This window comes from Octopus bimaculoides, chromosome 3 (genome assembly GCF_046866305.1).
Source record: "Octopus bimaculoides isolate indiv1 chromosome 3, ASM4686630v1, whole genome shotgun sequence".
Taxonomy (NCBI): Eukaryota; Metazoa; Mollusca; class Cephalopoda; order Octopoda; family Octopodidae; genus Octopus; species Octopus bimaculoides.
Window position 1 is genome coordinate 139,298,225 of NC_142930.1, and position 20,000 is coordinate 139,318,224.

Below are 20,000 nucleotides of genomic sequence, written 5' to 3' on the forward strand. Positions count from 1 at the left end.
AATTTATTTAAGTGACTGGGTGAAGTTTCTTGTTTCAGAATTTGAGATCCATGCACCAGAGTATGGGGCATTCTGTTTGCACTTCAACTAGATTTTCTTCTGCATATGTATTGCTTGTGCTTACCAGATGTCCAAATTCTAATGGTGCTTTATCTGCAAAATATATAAATGAAAGATCACGTAATTCCAGGTTTAGGCTAGAGTGTGAGTTTTAGTGCTTAGGTAGTTTATAACAAAGCAAGCAAAATAGTCGTACATTGTCATTTCATAACATCACATAAATAAGGGAGAGCTGGCTGTTTTTTGTATAATTGGTAAATTTTGATAAACAATATTAAAAATCTATGTTCGGATACAGATGATTCAGCTACCTATAAAATGCACTACCAAACTTGGTTTACCATAACCAAGCATCTTGATAAAACTCCATTCTTTTGGCTCTTCAGGATATTGTCCAAAGACTTGAGATGCTAGTATCAATGCACATAAAGTGATCTATACACCTTCAGTCAAAATTTGTTCAAGGCGGTTATACAGAAAACTGCTGACATGCCTGGAGTATCAAGGGCAGACAGACAGCAACTTAAAATGATACAACATATCTTGCCAGAAATGCTTAAAACTTCAGTTTGCTAAAAGCGGAATGTGTGTGGTGACAAAGCGTAGTGCTTAAGCAAATTCTATGGATGGATTTGTAGTGGCACTGGAAGACTTAAACAAGTGCACAGGCTAATGAAAATGTTTTGGACAAAGACTCAGAAGGCCAGTATCTGGCTTATATACTCCTGCCTGAACGGGATGCAGGTCTCTCACAGGATTACTTGTTTTCGTCAAATGAGTGGACTGGAGTAACGTGAAATGAGGTATTTTACTCAAGAACACCATACATCGCCCAGTTCAGGAATTAAAACCATGATAAGTGCAACACCTTAACCACTGAGCCATACACTTGGTGTCAACCCTAAAAAGTTATGGTGGTGGCAATGAGTAACTTTTCTTCCTATGAGCCTGTCTTCAGGCTGTCCCTAGTTATTCGATACAACCATGTTGCTTTAAAGTGATCCACATTAAAAGCTTCCATCAAAATTCCATGTTAATTTATGCTCCAAACACTAGCTTAATTTTCAAAATGAATCGAAACTGAGCCAGAGTATTTAGATCGATAGATAGACAATAACAAAAAGCGTTAAAGGGGAGAGAATTCTTCCACTCCTTTACTGTAGTGATAAAAAAATTTTCTTCGTTTGGAATGGTTTGAAAATTGTGTTAAGCAAAGGAACTCTGGCTTTGATCTAATGTTTGATACAACATTTGACGTTTTTGGCCTATACAGATCAGACTTCATGCATTATTGCTTTGTTGCACTGAATAACAAATGTCAAGTTTAATAACAGGAATCTTCCTACAGATTACATAAAGGATGTGGTGTGGTTACCAGCATCTGTTGAGGATAAAATGACAGGTGCAAATTCTAGCCAAGCTTTGTTTCAAGGTAGGAAGGGTTGAAGCTGACTCCTGTATTTAGAATTTCTATTGAAAAAAATGTTTAAAGAACTGAGTTTGTGCAAGAAAACCCTCCTCATTTCTTTGTTACTATGACATATTGATGTTTTTCAATGTCTTTCCCCCATAAACACATTTCATAGTCTTAGTCTATTGCTGGGATTTAAAGCAAGAAATTCAGACTGTATTTTAAACGCTCATTTTTTTTTTTTTTTTTTTTTTCAAATTTCAACAAGTTTAAAAAGAAAATTTTTTGCTTTTGTGGTTGTATGAATTCTTATGTGTAAAACACAAAAACATGAAAAATTTTCTGAAAATTCTCAAAATAGAAAAGTTATATGGTGAGCTTAAAGCAGAATTCCACCATAAAAACCTTATTTAGAAGCATTATTAGTTGAAGTATTTCTTGTTTTAAGACTTCATCTAGCTTGGATCTGACATCACTATATGTAGAATGAGATGGCAAGGCTGTCTTTACAATTTGGGATCAATTTTCTATGATTCAGCAAAGATTATGTCTCAAGGTCGCTGGATTTCAGAGGTCCAAACTGTATTGAGTTTTTTTTTTTTTTGCCCACAAGGGGCTACACACAGAGGGGACAAACAAGGACAGACAAAGGGATTAAGTAACTGGTACTTATTTAATCAACCCTGAAAGGATGAAAGACAAGGTCGACCTCAGCGGAATTTGAACTCAGAACGTAGCGGCAGACGAAATACTGCTAAGCATTTCGCCCGGCAACGATTCTGCCATCTATTGAGTTTTTGGTCTGTCTGTTAGTATTTTTTGATCACATGAAGACTGGATTAAAACTAAACTTACTTAAATTCCATTTTAGACCTGTTGTTGTTATGTTGTTACACACATTACCAAGAGGAATCAGACCACAATGCGCCCCTCTGAATTCACTATCAACTTCAATGCTGTTATTTCCCTGCAATTTTAATTATACATGTCAAGATGTTAAAATTTAGAAGGGTTTGATAAAGACAGGTGTTAATAATAGCACAAAAACTCATCAGTGTCATTTTAGAAGTTGTTTTATATTGCTTTGCAATTCACTCTGTTGTACATTAACTCATTACCTACCAGTGATCTCATATGAGATCACTTAAAAATTACAAATTTCGTAATTATCTGTCAATATTTACACATATCTAACCTTTTTTGCTATATCTACTAGGTATATTTCTCTGATATTTAAATGAGGTTTGCTTATTTTTCACCCAATATCTCGCTTATTTCTATCTAAAATGTTATTTTGATCATTCCAGTTAATAGAATTATGGAAAGTAATGGGTTAAGCAAATGCCTTTTACTGTAGCTGCAAGCTAAACAAAGCTTTATGAATAAAATTAATAGGTAAAAACTGTCAGAAGCCCATCATATATTTATGTGTGCACTAGTGTTCGTCAATCATTTTTTGCCTAAGGACCCCTTTGATTCTTATTTTACTCTACTGGACCTTAATAAGAAAGTCCCATTATATTTTTATAATTAAATATCATTAGGAATTGTATAATAAAAATTGTTAAAATATTTTGTGTATTGTACAAGTATAACCAATTTATTGCAGATAAATTTTAACAGCAAAATCTAATATGGACCCCAACTGAGAACCACTGGAGCACATAATCAGTCCCCTGACAAACCTCCCTACAATCCATCTCTTCCCTCCACCCATGCTCACCAACTGCTACATTCCTCTTTTGTACCAACCTGCACATTATATGTCCCCATTGAATCTCTTCCCCACAGCATATTCTCCTAATACCACCTCCTTCTTCTACCTGTGCCTATTCATTACATCCCACCCTCCATCTACTATACTCCTTTCACTATCTCGTGAACTCACCCTCTCAAATCCTCAGACATGCAGTGAGACTGAACTTATAACCATGTAGTCAAAGCACACACACACACACACAATACCTGTCAGCAAAATTCTACCCACAGAACACTAGTCAGTGTGAAGCTACATTGGAAGATGCATGCACAAGGTGTCACAGAGATTGATCAGATCTGAAACTAAGTAATTGCAAAGCAGATTTTCTAATTCCACAACTATGATTTATTATCAAGTGGTTATTAAAACTTTGTAAAACCCAAATGGCCAGTTCATTTTAAGAAGCAGAACATAACATCATAAATATTAATACTTACTGTTTTCAAAAGGCATGTAAGATCTGAATTTGACATCACATATATGGGAACATATTTATCATATCCAAAGTTTCTGACTTTGTAGAGTGTGTTGAAATTAGCAAATTGCTGGTCAACTCTTCCTTGGAAACCGACTAGAACAACTATTCTCTCAACCTAAAGATAATAATAAAATATAACAAAATAAATGGAAGTGTTTCAAATGCATCCCAAGATTTATAAATCTAACCCAACATATAATGATTGTTAAACTACATCATGGCTAAAAATTGTATAAAATTCCTTCAATGTGTTACCAGCATCTGCTGAGGATAAGATGACTGGTGCAAACTTAATGTTTCAAAATAAGGAAGGGTTGAAGCTGACTTCTGTATTTAGAATTTCTATTGAAAAGAAAATGTTTAAAGAACTGAGTGTGTGCAAGAAATCCAGTAAATGATTATAGAAGAATGGATGGACAACAATTGATGAAATTGTATATCAACTAAGTGATCCTTTAGCATTCAAACTGGCCATAAAACATATTCTACCTGTTTTATGTTCAAACCAGCCAGATCCAGCCTCTCATACCTATATCATTCTAAAAAATAAACAGTCACATCATCAGAATCTCCAAGCTATGAGATAATGCATACCGTAAATCCTCGAGTATAATCCACACTTTTTACCCAAAATTTCTAGTGCATACTATATACGAGGTTAAAAATGAAAAATATTTTCTAAGTGATAAATATGTAAAGGCAATTTACTTAATATTTATTTTTCACTGACGTTATTACTGTTATTTCTTTATTTTCTGCAAACAAAGTGCACAAAAAAGCTAGACGTTTGCATTATGCTATATATACAATAATAATAATGGACGTTACCGTATATATGTTTACAAACCAAGGACGTTATATAGACCTCATTGACTCAAGTTAGAGAAGGGGCGCGTACTATACACAAGGTCTAGGTTTTTCAGAGGTACAGCCCCCTAAAAATCCCCTGCGTATTATACTCAAGGATTTACGGTAATTAATTTTTAAAAATGTGATTAAATAAGCATTACATCTGATACAGTAATCTGAATACTAAAGGGTTAAAACTTAATTGTAAACAGCATTCATGTTTTTGTAAAAGAAGCTGTTACAACTTCTAATCCCAATTAGTCACAACTGATTTATTAATTTTATCTGAATTCATCAACTTACCTCAACATGATTAATTTTCCCAAAAACAATTCTCAGACATTTTGTAAAATCAGTTTCATCTTGATCAGGTGTTTCAATAATTTCAACATTCTGAAAAGAAACATCTTCACTGATGTGAGTGGTTTGGATAGACATACCATAACTATTCAAAGTTAGGTTGGGCAAGGCTAGAAAGGCAATTACAAAGATGAATGAAGGGGAAAAAACAGGCTCATCATCAGAGACATTCACTGTGACGTTGAATGTGCCAGGGGGATATGTAGGTATTAGATATAGTGAATTTGCTTAGTTAATTAAAGTACAACAGTCACTGAGACGTTAAATGCATCAGAGATATGTAGATATTACACTAGTTAATTAGACAGTGCAATCCAACAGATGGTCCCTGAGGTGCTAAATATGTTAAAGATGTGCAAGTGTATTATACTAGTAAGTTACTTAATTAATTAGGTAGCGGATGAAGGTGTTATTTCTAATTCTCTAATGACTGACATATGTGTAGCATCATCAACAGTAAGATCAAGGTAGATGTACTGGAGAGATGCAAACGTCATAAACTGATGGACCAAATCTTGAAAGTAAGCAGAAAGAACTGAACCTTAACAAAATTAGTTTAACCCTTTTTTTTCATTTTTGTTACACCGTATGTTGAAAAACATTACCTTTCTTTCAATTAATTTTGAAAATAATAAGGAATTTACTAAAAGGACTTTGCCATTATAACTCTCATGCCTCAAACTTAACATGAAATTTCAATGGAAGGTTTTCCCTTTGATTACTTTAAAACAGGAAGATTGTACAATAGAACTAAAGGCAATCTCAAGCAGGCTGGTATCCAAAGGGGTCAAGATGGTTTGTTGAACAACAGATACTCCAGAAGTTCTCTGCTAAAAACAAAAGATTGTACTTTGCATTTGTTGATCTTGAAAAGGTTTTTGATACAGTCCCATTCTATGTAATACAAAGGTGCTGTAATTAAGGTCAGCATTGGCAGCAAATTCATTGGAGGATTTAGACAGAGGTTCTCTAAGGCTTTTATGCATTACAGTTCTTGGAGCAATGTCATAGGAGTTTTGGATTTGATGTCCTTCAGAATGCTTACATGCTGATGACCCAGTTCTCATCGCATACCCATTAAGCCACTACAGAGGTTGTGCAACAGTCAGATATAGGATGTTGGATTTAGAGACATTGCCAACTTTGACGACATGGATAGGGGTCAATTGTGAAAGTGGATGAGTGGCCGGTGTTTTGGGTGAATAGCTTTAAGATTGTTGGACAACTCATTGGTGGCGGCGGGGGGAGAGAACAAGAACAACAAGGAAAAGGAAGGAAGGGAGAACAATAGGAATTGGGAAAATGTGGGAGGAGGGGAGAAGAAGAAGAAGGGGAGGGGGAGGAAGAGGGTGCCAACGATTATGATGCCACTAATGACAATAAATACTACTACTACTACAGTTGCTATTAGCAATCAAATAAAAGCTACCAAATAACATGTAGGAATATTAAGCTAGGTGGCGCAAATGTAGTCTAAAATGTGTGTGTACTCATCAATTATATTACATAGAGAGAGAAGAGAGAAAGAAAATTACTTTCTGTCGATAATGTTCTTTTACTTCTGGACGGATGGAATCAAAGTCTCCTGTAATTAAATCTGGCAGGAAATCTTCTTTGGAGAGATGGTTGTATACTTCATTTGCTGCACCATCGACAAATACCTTCAATACAGCTGAAAAACAAAGAACAGAAATAATGATTTGTTTCATGTATATGGAGTTTTGATGCTGTGATGTTAATTAAGAATAGTCATTCTGTAACTGCTGACCGAAATTAGGTAATGGACAAAACAGGTGTGACTGTGTGGTTGCAAAACTTGCTCCCAACCATGTGCTTCTGAGTTCAGTTCTACTGCATGGCACCTTGCACTAGTGTCTTCTGCTATAGCACATGCCAACCAGAGCCTTGTAGGGTGGATTTGGTAAACAGAAACTGAAAGAAGCCTGTCAAGTGTGTACCACCATCATCATCATCAGGTAATGTCTCTTGTCTATGCTGACACGCATTGAGTGGATTGACCAGGGCTGGTAAGTTGAGGTGCTGCACCAGACTCCAGTCTGATTTGGCATGGTTTCTACAGATGGATGCCATTCCTAATATATATATATATATATATATAGGCACCCACTACACTCTCTGAGTGGTTGGCGTTAGGAAGGGCATCCAGCTGTAGAAACTCTGCCAAATCAGACTGGAGCCTGGTGTTGCCATCCGGTTTCACCAGTCCTCAGTCAAATCGTCCAACCCATGCTAGCATGGAAAGCGGACGTTAAACGATAATGATGATGATGATGATGATGATGATGATGATGATAGGCGTAGGAGTGACTGTGTGGTAAGTAGCTTGCTTATGAACCACATGGTTCCAGGTTCAGTTCCACTGCTTGGCACCTTGGGCAAGTGTCTTCTACTATAGCCTCGGGATTTGGTAGACGGAAACTGAAAGAAGCCCGTCATATATGTGAGTGTGTGTATGTGTCTGTGTTTGTCCCCCCAACATCGCTTGACAACCGATGCTGATGTGTTTACGTCCCCGTAACTTAGTGGATTAGCAAAAAAGACTCAGGCAGCTCTTCCATATAGTCCTAGTGGAACCAGCTATCATTACACCTTCCTGCTGAATTCTCAAGTGTGACCAACTGAGACTATGGATATTAGTTTCAAATTTTGGCACAAGGCCAGCAATTTCAAGGGAGGTGGTAAAGTTGATTACATCAACTCCAGTACTTAACTGGTTTTTATTTTATTGATTCCAAAAGGATGAAAGGCAAAGTCTACCTCAGCAGAAGATAGAAAAAAAATGTCACTTATCATTTTGTCTAGTGTGATAATGATTGTGCCAGCTTACCATCTTAAGTGTGATTATGGACATTATCCAACCATCTTGTTCTTGATCTAAACCAATGTCTCCTGCCAATTGGCTTGGCCTGAAGAATCTATCTTGTAATTCTTTCCTACAAAATTCTAACTACATGTCTGTAATACTGAACCTGTAACCTCTCCTTCACAGCATGACAACTGTTTCTAATAATTTCAAAGGGCCAGTAATTTTAAGCAGAGGGTCTTAGTTGATAACATTAACCCCAGTATTAGACTGGTACTTTATTTTATCAACCTTGAAGGGATGAAAGACAAAGTCAACTTCAGTATGATTTGAATTCAGAACATGAAGAGTTACAACAAATACTGCAAGGCATTCTGTTGTCCAATGCTTTGAAGGTTCTACCAATCCAGTATCACAATGGGGAAAGATGAGGACCATTACAAAGACAAATTATGAAAACCGTGAAGAATGAATGGGTAAAGGGCACAAAATATGATTAAAAAAACATACAATGAAATCATCATCATCATTTAATGTCTGTTTGTCCATTTTCCATGCTGGCACAAGTTAAACAGTCTGACTGGAACTGGTAAGCCAGAGAGCTACACTAGGCTCCAGTGTACTTTGGTATGGTTTCTACAGCTAGAAACTCTTCCTAATGCCAACCACTTTAGATAGTGCACTAAGAGTGTCTTCTGCATGTCACCAGCACAGGTGCCTTTTGTTTGTCACCAACACAAGTGCTTTTCACGTGTCACTGGCACAGGTGCCATGACCACGATTTCACTTAGCTTGATATGTCTTCTCAAACACAGCAAATTGCCCAGAAAAATGAGTCAGAGTAAGAGTAGGGGAGGAGGCAATCAGAAACCTTGACAAATTCTAGAATACTCTGGCTATCAAAGGCAAGTGTTGTTTCCCAGTTGGGGGTTCTCTGACAAATATAATGAAGAGGATCTGATGCAAAATGTTTGTATTTTCAGCTTTGACATTTTGTAAATACAAATGTCAATCTGTCAATAGATAACTCCCTACTCTTCTTATTTTCTTTGCTCTTTTCTTTATTTCTCAAGTCAATCCATGCCTTTAAAAAAAAATCATTCATAATATTTTATCTTTTATCTTTCATTTGTTTCAGTCACTGGACTGCAGGAAAGCTAGGGCAATACCTTGAGGGCTTTAACCAAACAAATCAACTCCAGAACTTACTTTTCTCAATCTGGTATTAATTCTATCAATATCTTTTGCTGAACCACTACATTATGGGGACATAAATCAACCAACACCAGATGCCAAGTGGTGAGAGACAAACATAAACACACACACATACACACACGGCATTGAGCTTAATGTAGTTTTGTGGCTCACAAGATCCTCTGAAGCTGTCCAACCCATGCCTGCATGGAAAATGGGACAACGACAACAATGATGATGATGATGCAATGAACTTCCACACAGTTTCTGCCTACCAAATTCACTCACAAGGCTTTGACTGGCCCAGAGTTATAGTAGAAGACATTTGCCCAAAATGCCATGCAATGAGACTGAACCAAAAACCACATGGCTGCAAAGCAAGCTTTATCCAGCAAATAAGAAATGGTTTCCTCATCCTGGATAAGAGACTACTCTACGACAGCTGGTAAGTTTCTTAGAAAGTACCCTTTCCTATATTTACTGAAGTCATAGAACTGCTTTGTCAGTAATACATAGTCTGGTTGTAATATGAGCTGATGACCCAGCAGTTGGTATTTTAATACTGCATTCACTAAGTTGTTTCGCATCTCTTCCCTCCCATCACAATCTGTTACCTCTTCACCAATACTAAATAAGTAAAAACTAAAAAGATTTTAAATAGAACATGGAATACGAAGAAACTTGTGATAGTCTGTCTCAGCAGTAATCGGTTTATAAGCAAGTTTGAGAATTTTAATATCGCTGTGTGGTGAGAGGAATATGTTTCAGGACCTTAGTTTTCATCTGAACAATGGGGGATGGAAGGAGAGAAAGAGAGAGAGAGAGAGAGAGAGAGAGAGAAACACATACACAGATGGAGAGACAGAGACAGACAGCTATCAGAGATAGAGAGAAGCAGAAAGAGACAGACAGGGAGCAAATGATTCAGAGTGTGAGAAATAGACAGAGAAAAGGAGAGACAGTGTGTAGTGTTGTTGCTTAGGCTGTAGACAAGTATATCGGAAAGAACTAAAATTTTAACCCTTTAGGCATTTAAACCAGCCATATTCTGCCCAAATATTTCATTAGTTTTGTGTTCAAACCAGCCAGATCCAGTCTCACATTCCTTACAATGTCATTCTGAAAATACAACAATTACATCATCGAAATTTCAAAGCTATGAGATAATACCTCATGATTAATTCAAAACAATGAATAAATAAGCTTTACATTTGACAGGATAATCTGAATGCTAAAGGGTTAAATAAAAGATAATTTACCTTTTTGCCATAAATATTTGAAGATTTTTATCATTGGTGTTATTGGTTGGTTAAGTAGAATCAGCACAATCTTCTCATCTGGAAATAAAAAGATTATAATTTCATCATCATCATCATCTTTTAATATCTGTCTTCCATGCATGCATGGGTAAGACAGATGGCAGGAGCCATCCAGGTAGAAGACTACTCCAGGTTATTGTGTCTGTTTTGGCAGGGTTTTTACAGCTGGATGCCCTTCAAATTCATGTTAGACAAAACAAATCAAGAAAAAATATTTATATATTTATGGCTGGATACCCTTCCTAATGCCAACCACTTAGCAGTGTGTGCTGAGTGCTTTTAACATAGCACTGGAATGAGTGCTTTTTGTGCTGCACCATCATACACATAAAATGAAGTTTAGTAGCCGAGTAGCCTAGTAATTGTTATTACAAGTTAGTTCTCAACTAGGTAACATTCATGTCCTTCTTGCAGGGTCTGTTGTTGCTGTAGTTGTTGTTGTTTCACCTCAGGCCAAGCTTGATCATCAAGGCGGCTCATAATCAAGAGCCTTCCACCTATGACCACCTTTCTTTTTCTTGCTATGTCCAAAGGACCCAAGTTCTTTGAATAACTTTGGATAAACTCCAGTGACATGGAGAGGGGAAACTAGCAAGCAAAGGGCAACTGCTAGTCTTTCCCCAAAAAATCTTTCCCCAAAGTTAACACATAGCATCCTACTGATTCTCAAATTTCTTTGTTTCTTCTTTCTCATGACGATGATGATGACGAGAATGAAGAATATCATGATGATGATGATGATAATGATGATGACAACGATAATGATGATGCTTATCCTGGTTTAGTACCATTTTAGTGATCCCAAAAGATGAAATGCAAAGTTTACCTTGGTAGAATTAAAACTCAGAGAGTAGATTCAAATACAATGAAACATTCTATCTAATTCTGCCAATTCACTGCCTTATTTAAAAATTGATATCTATTTACTTAAACAATGATATCTACATTTGTTATCTGATATATCTAATATCAACATGCTCTCCACCAGATATATATACGAACTATTGTTCAGCAGATAAGTTAAAAATGATAAAACGTGCTACTGAACATAGTAACTAAACAGCTGTGAAACAGAGAATATGAAGGACTTCAAAATATGTGCACACACACACACACACACATCAACTTCTTCATCATCTATTTCCTCCTTCTCATCATCATCATCATCATTTAACATCTGTTCCATGTGAATATGAGTTGGACAGTTTGACAGGATCCAACAAGCTACAGAGTTGCATCAGGCCCTGATCTTAGCTTTGGTATGGTTTCTACAGCCGGGTGCCCTTCCTAATGCCAGCCACTTCACAGTGTGAGCTTGTTGCTTTTTTTTCATGACACCAGCAATACTAGTAAGGTCACCAAGTAACTTCCAAGATAAAGAAAAGGAAAGTCACATACACACACACACACACACACACACACACACACACACACACACACACACACACACACACACACACACACACACACTCACACTCAACTGAATGAAAATGTATTTGGAAGAGGGTGGTAGCTTTACATCAGGTGTTGACATTATGATTGAGGGATAAGCATGAGTGCCTTGTTATAGAAAAGATACATAGCTACCCTGCATTATAATTTCCTAGTGATTATTGTGTATGAAGTTGATTTTAAATATAAATATACATAAGGAGGAAGATATAAGAGAAGAAATAAAGGTCAACAAAGATATGTAAAGTAAATGGGTGAAGAGGTTATTCAGAAGGACTCATTTTGAAATATTTACCTGAACATTTAATAATGTACTTTTATTTATTTATCTTCTTTGATCTGATTAACAGTGTTGTTTAAACGTAAACAGGACTCTCACCAAGGAATTTAAATTAAAAAGCAAAAATAGAAAAATAAACCCTTCCAAAAGCTCAACCTTATTTAATGACACATGGTGTTAACTTAATACAAAGTTTTAAAAATTCATGTATTGAAATACATATTTTTCTCACTAAATTCATGGCTAAAATTAGCAGTGAGTAATCAGTTGTATAAAGCTGCAAAATTTTTTCTTCTAACTATATATACTAAAAAGAAACAAATAGAAAGAACTCTAATATAATTGTTGTTGTTGGCACTCCGTCACTTACGATGTCGAGGGTTCCAGTTGATCCGATCAACAGAACAGCCTGCTCGTGAAATTAACGTGCAAGTGGCTGAGCACTCCACAGACACGTGTACTCTTAACGTAGTTCTCGGGGATATTCAGTGTGACACAGTGTGACAAGGCTGATCCTTTGAATTACAGGCACAACAGAAACAGGAAGTAAGAGTGAGAGAAAGTTGTGGTGAAAGAGTACAGCAGGATTCGCCACCATCCCCTGCCGGAGTCTCGTGGGGCTTTAGGTGTTTTCGCTCAATAAACACTCACAACACCTGGTCTGGAAATCGAAATCGCGATCCTATGACCGCGAGTCCACTGCCCTAACCACTGGGCCATTGTGCCTCCACACTCTAATATAATAGAGCTTTAATATTTAACAATTTTATATTGTTATAAGAGGATATTTGTAAGTATAATGAAATATACAATCCATTGCATTTTTTGCAAAATATTGTATATTACAAATACAGAAATATATATATACAGGGTGTTCAGGCTAAATTAGATTATTTTTTTATGTCTCCTTTCTTCAGGAACAGCTTCATGTATTGGTGAACAGTCCAGCAGCATTGGAGAGCATAAAGATGAAAGTAGTAATTGAGAAAAAGTTAGCGTGGGAGTGGCTGTGTGGTAAGTTGCTTGCTTACCAACCACATGGTTCCAGGTTCAGTCCCACTGCGTGGCACCTTGGGCAAGTGTCTTCTACTATAGCCTCGGGCCGACCAAAGCCTTGTGAGTGGATTTGGTAGACGGAAACTGAAAGAAGCCCGTCATATGTGTGTGTGTGTGTATATATATGTGTGTGTGTGTGTGTGTGTCTGTGTTTGTCACCCCAACATCGCTTGACAACTGATGCTGGTGTGTTTACGTCCCCGTAACTTAGCAGTTCGGCAAAAAGAGACTGATAGAAGAAGTACTAGGCTTCCAAAGAATAAGTGCTGGGATCGATTTGCTTGACTAAAGGCGGTGCTCCAGCATGGCCACAGTCAAATGACTGAAACAAGTAAAAGAGTAAAAGAGAGAAGAGAGTAAAGAGAGAGATGTGGAGAACTGGAAGCCATCTGAATATTGGAAGAGAGTTACTTGTATCATGATGATTCATGCCAGATATCAAAATGCCAACATCATGACAACTGCTCAGTACTCTGTAAACATTGTAAAGGCTGTAAAACATGACATGACCATCAAGAAAACCAAGTTCCCTAAACTGTGATGGTCTTTGGGTGTGTTTCCAGTGAGGGTGACATCATGCTGCCTCAAATCCTTGAACAGGGCCAGCACGTAAAAGCATCCACTACACTCTCTGAGTGGTTGGCGTTAGGAAGGGCATCCAGCTGTAGAAACTTTGCCAAATCAGATTGGAGCCTGGTACAGCCATCTGGTTCACCAGTCCTCAGTCAAATCGTCCAACCCATGCTAGCATGGAAAGCGGCCGTTAAACAATGATGGTGATGATGATGATGATGATGTGAAGCTGCTGGAGACTTGTGGTCAAACCATGGTCAGGGAGGACTGCTGCTGCTGCTGCTGGAGGGCCATGTGTGGACAGCAGGATTTGGCTCTTTGCTGTACCTCCAGAAAGAGCCAGAAGTTATCAGAGAATATCTACGACTTTACTATCCTAAATTTCTGGCCTCTTAATTCCTTCAGTTGTAATCCCATGGATTACTATATGTGGGCTGCAGCTGAGAAAAACACCAACTGCTCTGCCTACAACACCAAGGCCGAGCTGGTGGCCAAGATCAAAGAGGTATACAAAGACCTTCCCATAGACACAACGAGGAACACATGCCAGGTTCCAGAGCTGTCTTGAGGCCATGGTAGAAGCAGAGGGCATCTGCTTTGAATAAACTGTTATCTTCCAGCCATCATCTAGTTCAGGGGTTTTCAAACTTTTTGACTTGCGGACCCCTTTATATTTCAGGCTTTACCTTAGGGACCCCCCTTATAAACGCTTATGAAATTTATACATAAATATTTGCTTAAAATAACATATATTTTTGCATTTATTTATTTAACAGTATTTAACAAATAAGTTTATTGTCAATTAAAAGATTTCGATTAAAAAACATATATAAAATCAAATTGCGGACCCCCTGTGGTCCGCGGACTACAGCTTGAAAACCCCTGATCTAGTTGATATTTTCTAATTTTTTAAAAATACTTTTATTTCTGGATGGGATATTATTTTCTTTTCTTTCTACGCAAACTGTCAAATTTAGTCTACCAGCCTTTCTTCATTCCTCCCTCTTTATCTTTTTTCCTTCTTTCATTTCCCTTTTGTCTTTTGTTCTTTCTCTTTTCCATTTCTTTCTTTCTTCACTTCTTTCTTTTTATTATCCTTTGTTTTCTATCTGTATCAAAATAAGTTGTCATTGCATAGATATGCCCAGACATTGAACATTGCTTCTGTCTGTCTTTCTCACTCTGTATCTTTCTTATATACATATATATATAAAGAGAGACAAAGAGAGGGGAAAGAATGAGAGAGACAGAGAGAGAGAGAGGGAGTCTAAAGACAATGCATTATTTATTCAACAACAACTCAACAATTGACTGATTAACAATTATGGTTGTCTTGATGACCAGTAAAGCAAACAATGTAATAACCTTATTTTATCTAGATTTGATAGCAATTATATAGTTATTTTTTGGTGTGGTAGGGGTGAGTATTCAGTATGTCTCACGAAATTGTAGATCTGCACCAGAAAGACCTGCAGTTGCCCACACATGCAAATCTCCCCATCTTTATGCTACAAATATTGTCCATGAGAAAGGCAAAGAGCTGACACAGCTTAGTACTTGCATCATGGTAGGTTTTTCTTTCGGAAAAGTGGTTTACAACCATTTTTTGCCTGTGGACCACTTTGGTGGACCCCCATAACCATTTGACTTTTTAAAAATAAAATCCTATTATGTTTTTATAATTAAATATTATTAGGAATCGTATTAGAAAATTTGTTAATATATTTCATGTATTGTAGAAGTATAGCCAATTTATTGCACATAGGCTTTAAAAAAACAATTTTATATGGGTCCCCAAGGGTCATATGGGACCCCCAGTTGAGAACCACTGTTTTAGAAAGAAAGAAAGAAAGAACGGAAGGAAGGAAGGAAGGAATTATAGGTTGATGAATAAGATAGGTAGATGTGTAAGTGATTGGTGGACTTAGATGGGTAGGTAAGTGGATACACATTAGATAGATATTAAAAAAAAAAAGTATAAACATATATACTAAAATGCTTAAAATATTAGTCATTGTGCAAATGCTCTTTCCTCACTGCATTAGTAATTTCTATTCAGAATTTTGATGCTTTGCAATAAATATATACACTTCTACTTGACTGTAGATTTTTCATGCAGGTAACATTACTGAGCAGTTATTCTCAATGTTTTGTTGTTGGTGTTATTTTTGGAGATGGTGAATGGGTAGATGGATGGATGGAAGTATGGATTTTAATATAAACAATATAAAATATAGTTATAAAATAATATTTATCAATATCTTTAACTAATTACGAGGAGGTGCTGAAAAGTTCTTGGCTTTATGGGTCTTACAAAAGACCTGGGTGGAGGTCCAACCTTCCAAGTTCTTTCAAAGGGCTTAGTAAAACTGAAGGACTGCTGCAATAAGTATGTGAATCAGAGAGAATATATTGAATAAAATCATAATTAACTGATCTCCTGTATTTTCTTTTACCTGAATCCAAGGACTTTTCAGCACTCCCTTGTAATATGAAAAAAATTTCTACAAAAAACTGGCTGTGTGAGCAAGAAGCTAGCTTCCCAAAAATGTAGTCTTGGGTTTAATCCCACTGTGAAGTACCTTGGATAAGTATCTTCTACTATTGCCCCAGGCTGGCCAAAACCTTATAAGTGGATTTGGTAGACAGAAAACTGAAAGAAACCAGTCATATAGATATATATATATGTAAGAACGACCGTGCGAACCCAAAAGGAGAAATGGTGACGAATGGAAAAACAGGGCTCCTTTCTTAAATGCGTCACACGGTCGAACACAAAATATATCACATGATATATATATGTTATACTTCGATAACATAGAGAATTCGTAAATGCCAGTAAGGAAGACGATAGAACACAACCGATAAAGATAAATAACAGTAATATTTATTGTAGCATTAAAATGTATGTCTGTGTGTGAGTGTGAATGCGACATAATGAAAACACAATAAAAGACAGGCCATCATGTAAAGAAAAGAGTGTGTGTAAGTGATACATGTATGTGGGTACAAGAGATACAGTATTGAATATGAGTCAGCAACACGTATAAGGATTTAAGGTACCAGTTCTTAGAGTACACAGTGGTAAGTGTCTGTATAAGAAGTTAAGGCGTGTGGGGCAGAGCGATCACTAGTTGTGATGTTGTGGCTTCTATGCTAAGCCGGGTTCTTGAGTACAGATGTTCTTCGCAGGCTGGGTTCTTGTCTATTATTTATTGTGGTGAAGATGAATCACACAAACAGAATCGAAGAGAAGTGCCGTGGTAGTTTGGTTAGCTTGTGTACATAGAAGTCATGTTGACGCTGTTGGGGACGCTGGTGGTAGTCGTAGAGTCGTGTTGACGTTGGTAGTCGTAGTTGTACGAAGATGTTGATGTTGTCACTGGAACTGCTGCTGCTCTGTGTGGTACACGGAACAGGTCTCTAAGAGATCTGAACCGTGACCATTTGGCGGGGATAATTTAGTCTATTTATAGCTGAAAGTAGGCTCCAGGAAAGCATTAGAAGAACACTATCACGTAACCTTATTAGGGGTTGTGATTGGTCAGTTTGTGTTCTGGCGGGAACGGTACGAGGCAGTTGCCTCTTCAAATAATAATTAGTCACGTGATGGATACAGTAGGCTGCTCTCTGCTACGCCCGAACTTGAATATATTTATAACAGTGTGGAAGATGGTTTGTTTGTATATAATGGCGATAGGTAGTTTCACTACATATATATATATATATATATATAGATAAAACAATTCCAGCGTAGAAGGTGTTTATAAGCCATTTAAGAAACACACAAAAACCATTAGATTCACTTTAACATTTAAATTTAATTTGCCAAAATATTTTTGTCACTTTGAGACCGCAACCTGTTCACTGACAAAATTCCGTGCTGCATGGAATTTTGTCAGTGAACAGGTCACGATCTCAAAGCGACGAAAATATTTTGGCAAATTAAATTTAAATGTTGAAGTGAATCTAACGGTTTTTGTGTGTTTTTTAAATAGCTTATAAACACCTTCCACGCTGCAATTGTTTTCATTCCAGCACACGATCTCAGATCAGGTCACTTGCTATGCAAGTACATCTCCGTAATATATATATATATATATATACAAAAAGTTAGAGGATAAGAAAGTATAAATGTTCCTTCCAAAAGATTCAACATGCTTCTTGCCAAGGCGGCAAATTATGTATATATATATATAGAAAGAGAGAAAGAGGAAGATAGAAAACTAACTTCCTTACATGTTGAAAAATAGATTTTCGAATAAACATCTACAAATTGTTGGGATCAAGCTTGATACCAAATGATTTTCTATTAAAGGAGATGGTTTAAGTTAAACTACACACGCTGTACATACAAATAATCATTTAAATTCATAGTCAAACAGAAAAAAAACCAAGGAAACATCAGCAAATAGTTCAAATAGTGAAATAAATTTAATGTTTTGAGGAAGAAAGGATCTTTAAAGCAGAACTCTTCATGAGAGAGAGATGAAATGTGTAGTGACTTTCATGCAGATGACATTTGGGCTTTCACCATTGTGTTTAGTCAAATGGAATTTTTAGTTCAATAAGCTAGTAATCATAGAGCCATTTTTGGCAAGTTTACCAAAAACACATGACCATTTGAGATTCACTATTATCATGATTTTATTTTGTCCAGTCAGAAACTAACAGGTAGTTGCACTAGTTTTTTTATGTATTATATTAACAAACAGAAACGAGTTTTGTTAACTTGGTACACTCATTTTACATCAGATGAGTCTGTCTTTCTACTTGTGATTTTCATTCTAGCAAACAACCATGTATAAGCTGTTACTTTGCTATCTTATTTCATTCTCTACCTGCTAGATGTCAACCTTGGCCTAGCCTCAACAGAAAAATTTCTATAAGTTTAAGTACACATACATTAGTCTGGCTGTTCTATTTACTGATGGCTATTTATGTGCATGCACATATTTAACTCCACAACACAAATTATTTCATTGACATGAAAATATGAAAATATCAACATATATTTTCCATACCAATTCTGATGCATTGCTCACCATAATTTATGCTGTCGGACATTTTGGAGTGCATCCGTCAAAACATATGTAGAAGAATTCAAGATATAAATGGTTTAACATCCCAAGAGTTCATCTTATTCAATTTTCCTATTTGATATATATATATATATATATATATATATATATATATATATATATATATATATATATATATATATACATATATAATCACCATCATCATCATTAAACATCTATTTACCATGCTGTCATGGGCTGGATGGTTTGACAAGAACTGGTAAGTCAGAAGACTACACCAAGTTCTGCTGTCTACTTTGGAATGGTTTCTATGGCTGAATGCCCTTCCTAATGGCAACCACTTTATCCAGTGCACAAAACTCTCAGCCCTTGAGTTACTCTGTTGCTTCTGCTGTATGTATATATGTATGTATGCATGCATGCATGCATGTATCTATAAGCACAGACATGGCTGTGTGATAAGAAGTTTGCTTCCCAACCACATGCTTCCGGGTTCAATCCCACTACATGGCACCTTGTGCTTCTACTATAGCCATGGGCTGACCAAAACTTTGAGAGTGGATTTGATAGATGGAACCTGAAAGAAGCCTGTCGTATATAAAGAAAGCCACGAATGACCTGTCCTTTTTGTTTCCTGTCCTTCTAATTGTTGTTTTACCTGTTTGCCTTTGTATCGTCTGTCTGAATGTTTTGTTTTTCTCGATTGCATTTGTTCCATTTTTTAATATTTATATATACATATAGCAGCGTATGTACACACTTGTGGGATCTTGTTCAAAACGGGGGCACCAGTTTTCATTTATGTTTTATGTAGTGTTTTTGGTACCGAAAGACTTTCAAACTTCGTATACTTATCTATCTTGTGTTATAGAACAGAAAATAATTTTTGTATTCGAATTTATTTCATGTAAAAAATTGTCTTATTTCGATAATTTCAACCAATCACTGACAAGTATTCAGTTGTTTACAGTTACTCCTTTGGCAGTTTAAGCGGTGTAAAGCGTATTTAATCTCCATTACTTCTGACATTTTGCAGAGAGGCAACACACGTGTGTTCGTTTTCCCTAACCATAACTGAGTTGCTCCTTCCCTCAAAAACCAGGCCTTGTGCCTATAATAGAAAGGTTTATTAGCTACTGCCAATATGCCTCAGCCATTTTTTGACAAGGAAATAATAATTTTATCACCGCCAGAATCGTTTGAGAATTGTTTGTTTACGTAGTCAGCACTTAATTTTTACGGCTGAATGGATGTCAGTCATTGGTTGAAATTACAGAAATATAACAACTTTAACATGAAATAACTTGCGATGTACGTTTTTTTGTTAAGAAGACTAAGAGAAA

The 20,000-nt window shown here is 36.5% G+C and overlaps 1 protein-coding gene across 1 annotated transcript in view; it reads right to left on the reverse strand.

Annotated features, from left to right (window-relative positions):
- Positions 1 to 20,000, reverse strand: part of LOC106867280 (thiamine pyrophosphokinase 1) — a 32,525-nt gene that overhangs the window by 18 nt on the left and 12,507 nt on the right. The window contains exons 2-7 of the mRNA XM_014912116.3: positions 10,195 to 10,272; positions 6,453 to 6,589; positions 4,861 to 4,950; positions 3,668 to 3,823; positions 2,327 to 2,438; positions 1 to 153 (exon numbers count right to left, since the gene is read on the reverse strand). The exon at positions 1 to 153 is cut by the window's left edge and continues 18 nt beyond it. Coding sequence (XP_014767602.1) covers positions 35 to 153; positions 2,327 to 2,438; positions 3,668 to 3,823; positions 4,861 to 4,950; positions 6,453 to 6,589; positions 10,195 to 10,272 — 692 coding nt within the window. The 3' untranslated portion in view covers positions 1 to 34. The remainder of the gene's footprint in view (positions 154 to 2,326; positions 2,439 to 3,667; positions 3,824 to 4,860; positions 4,951 to 6,452; positions 6,590 to 10,194; positions 10,273 to 20,000) is intronic.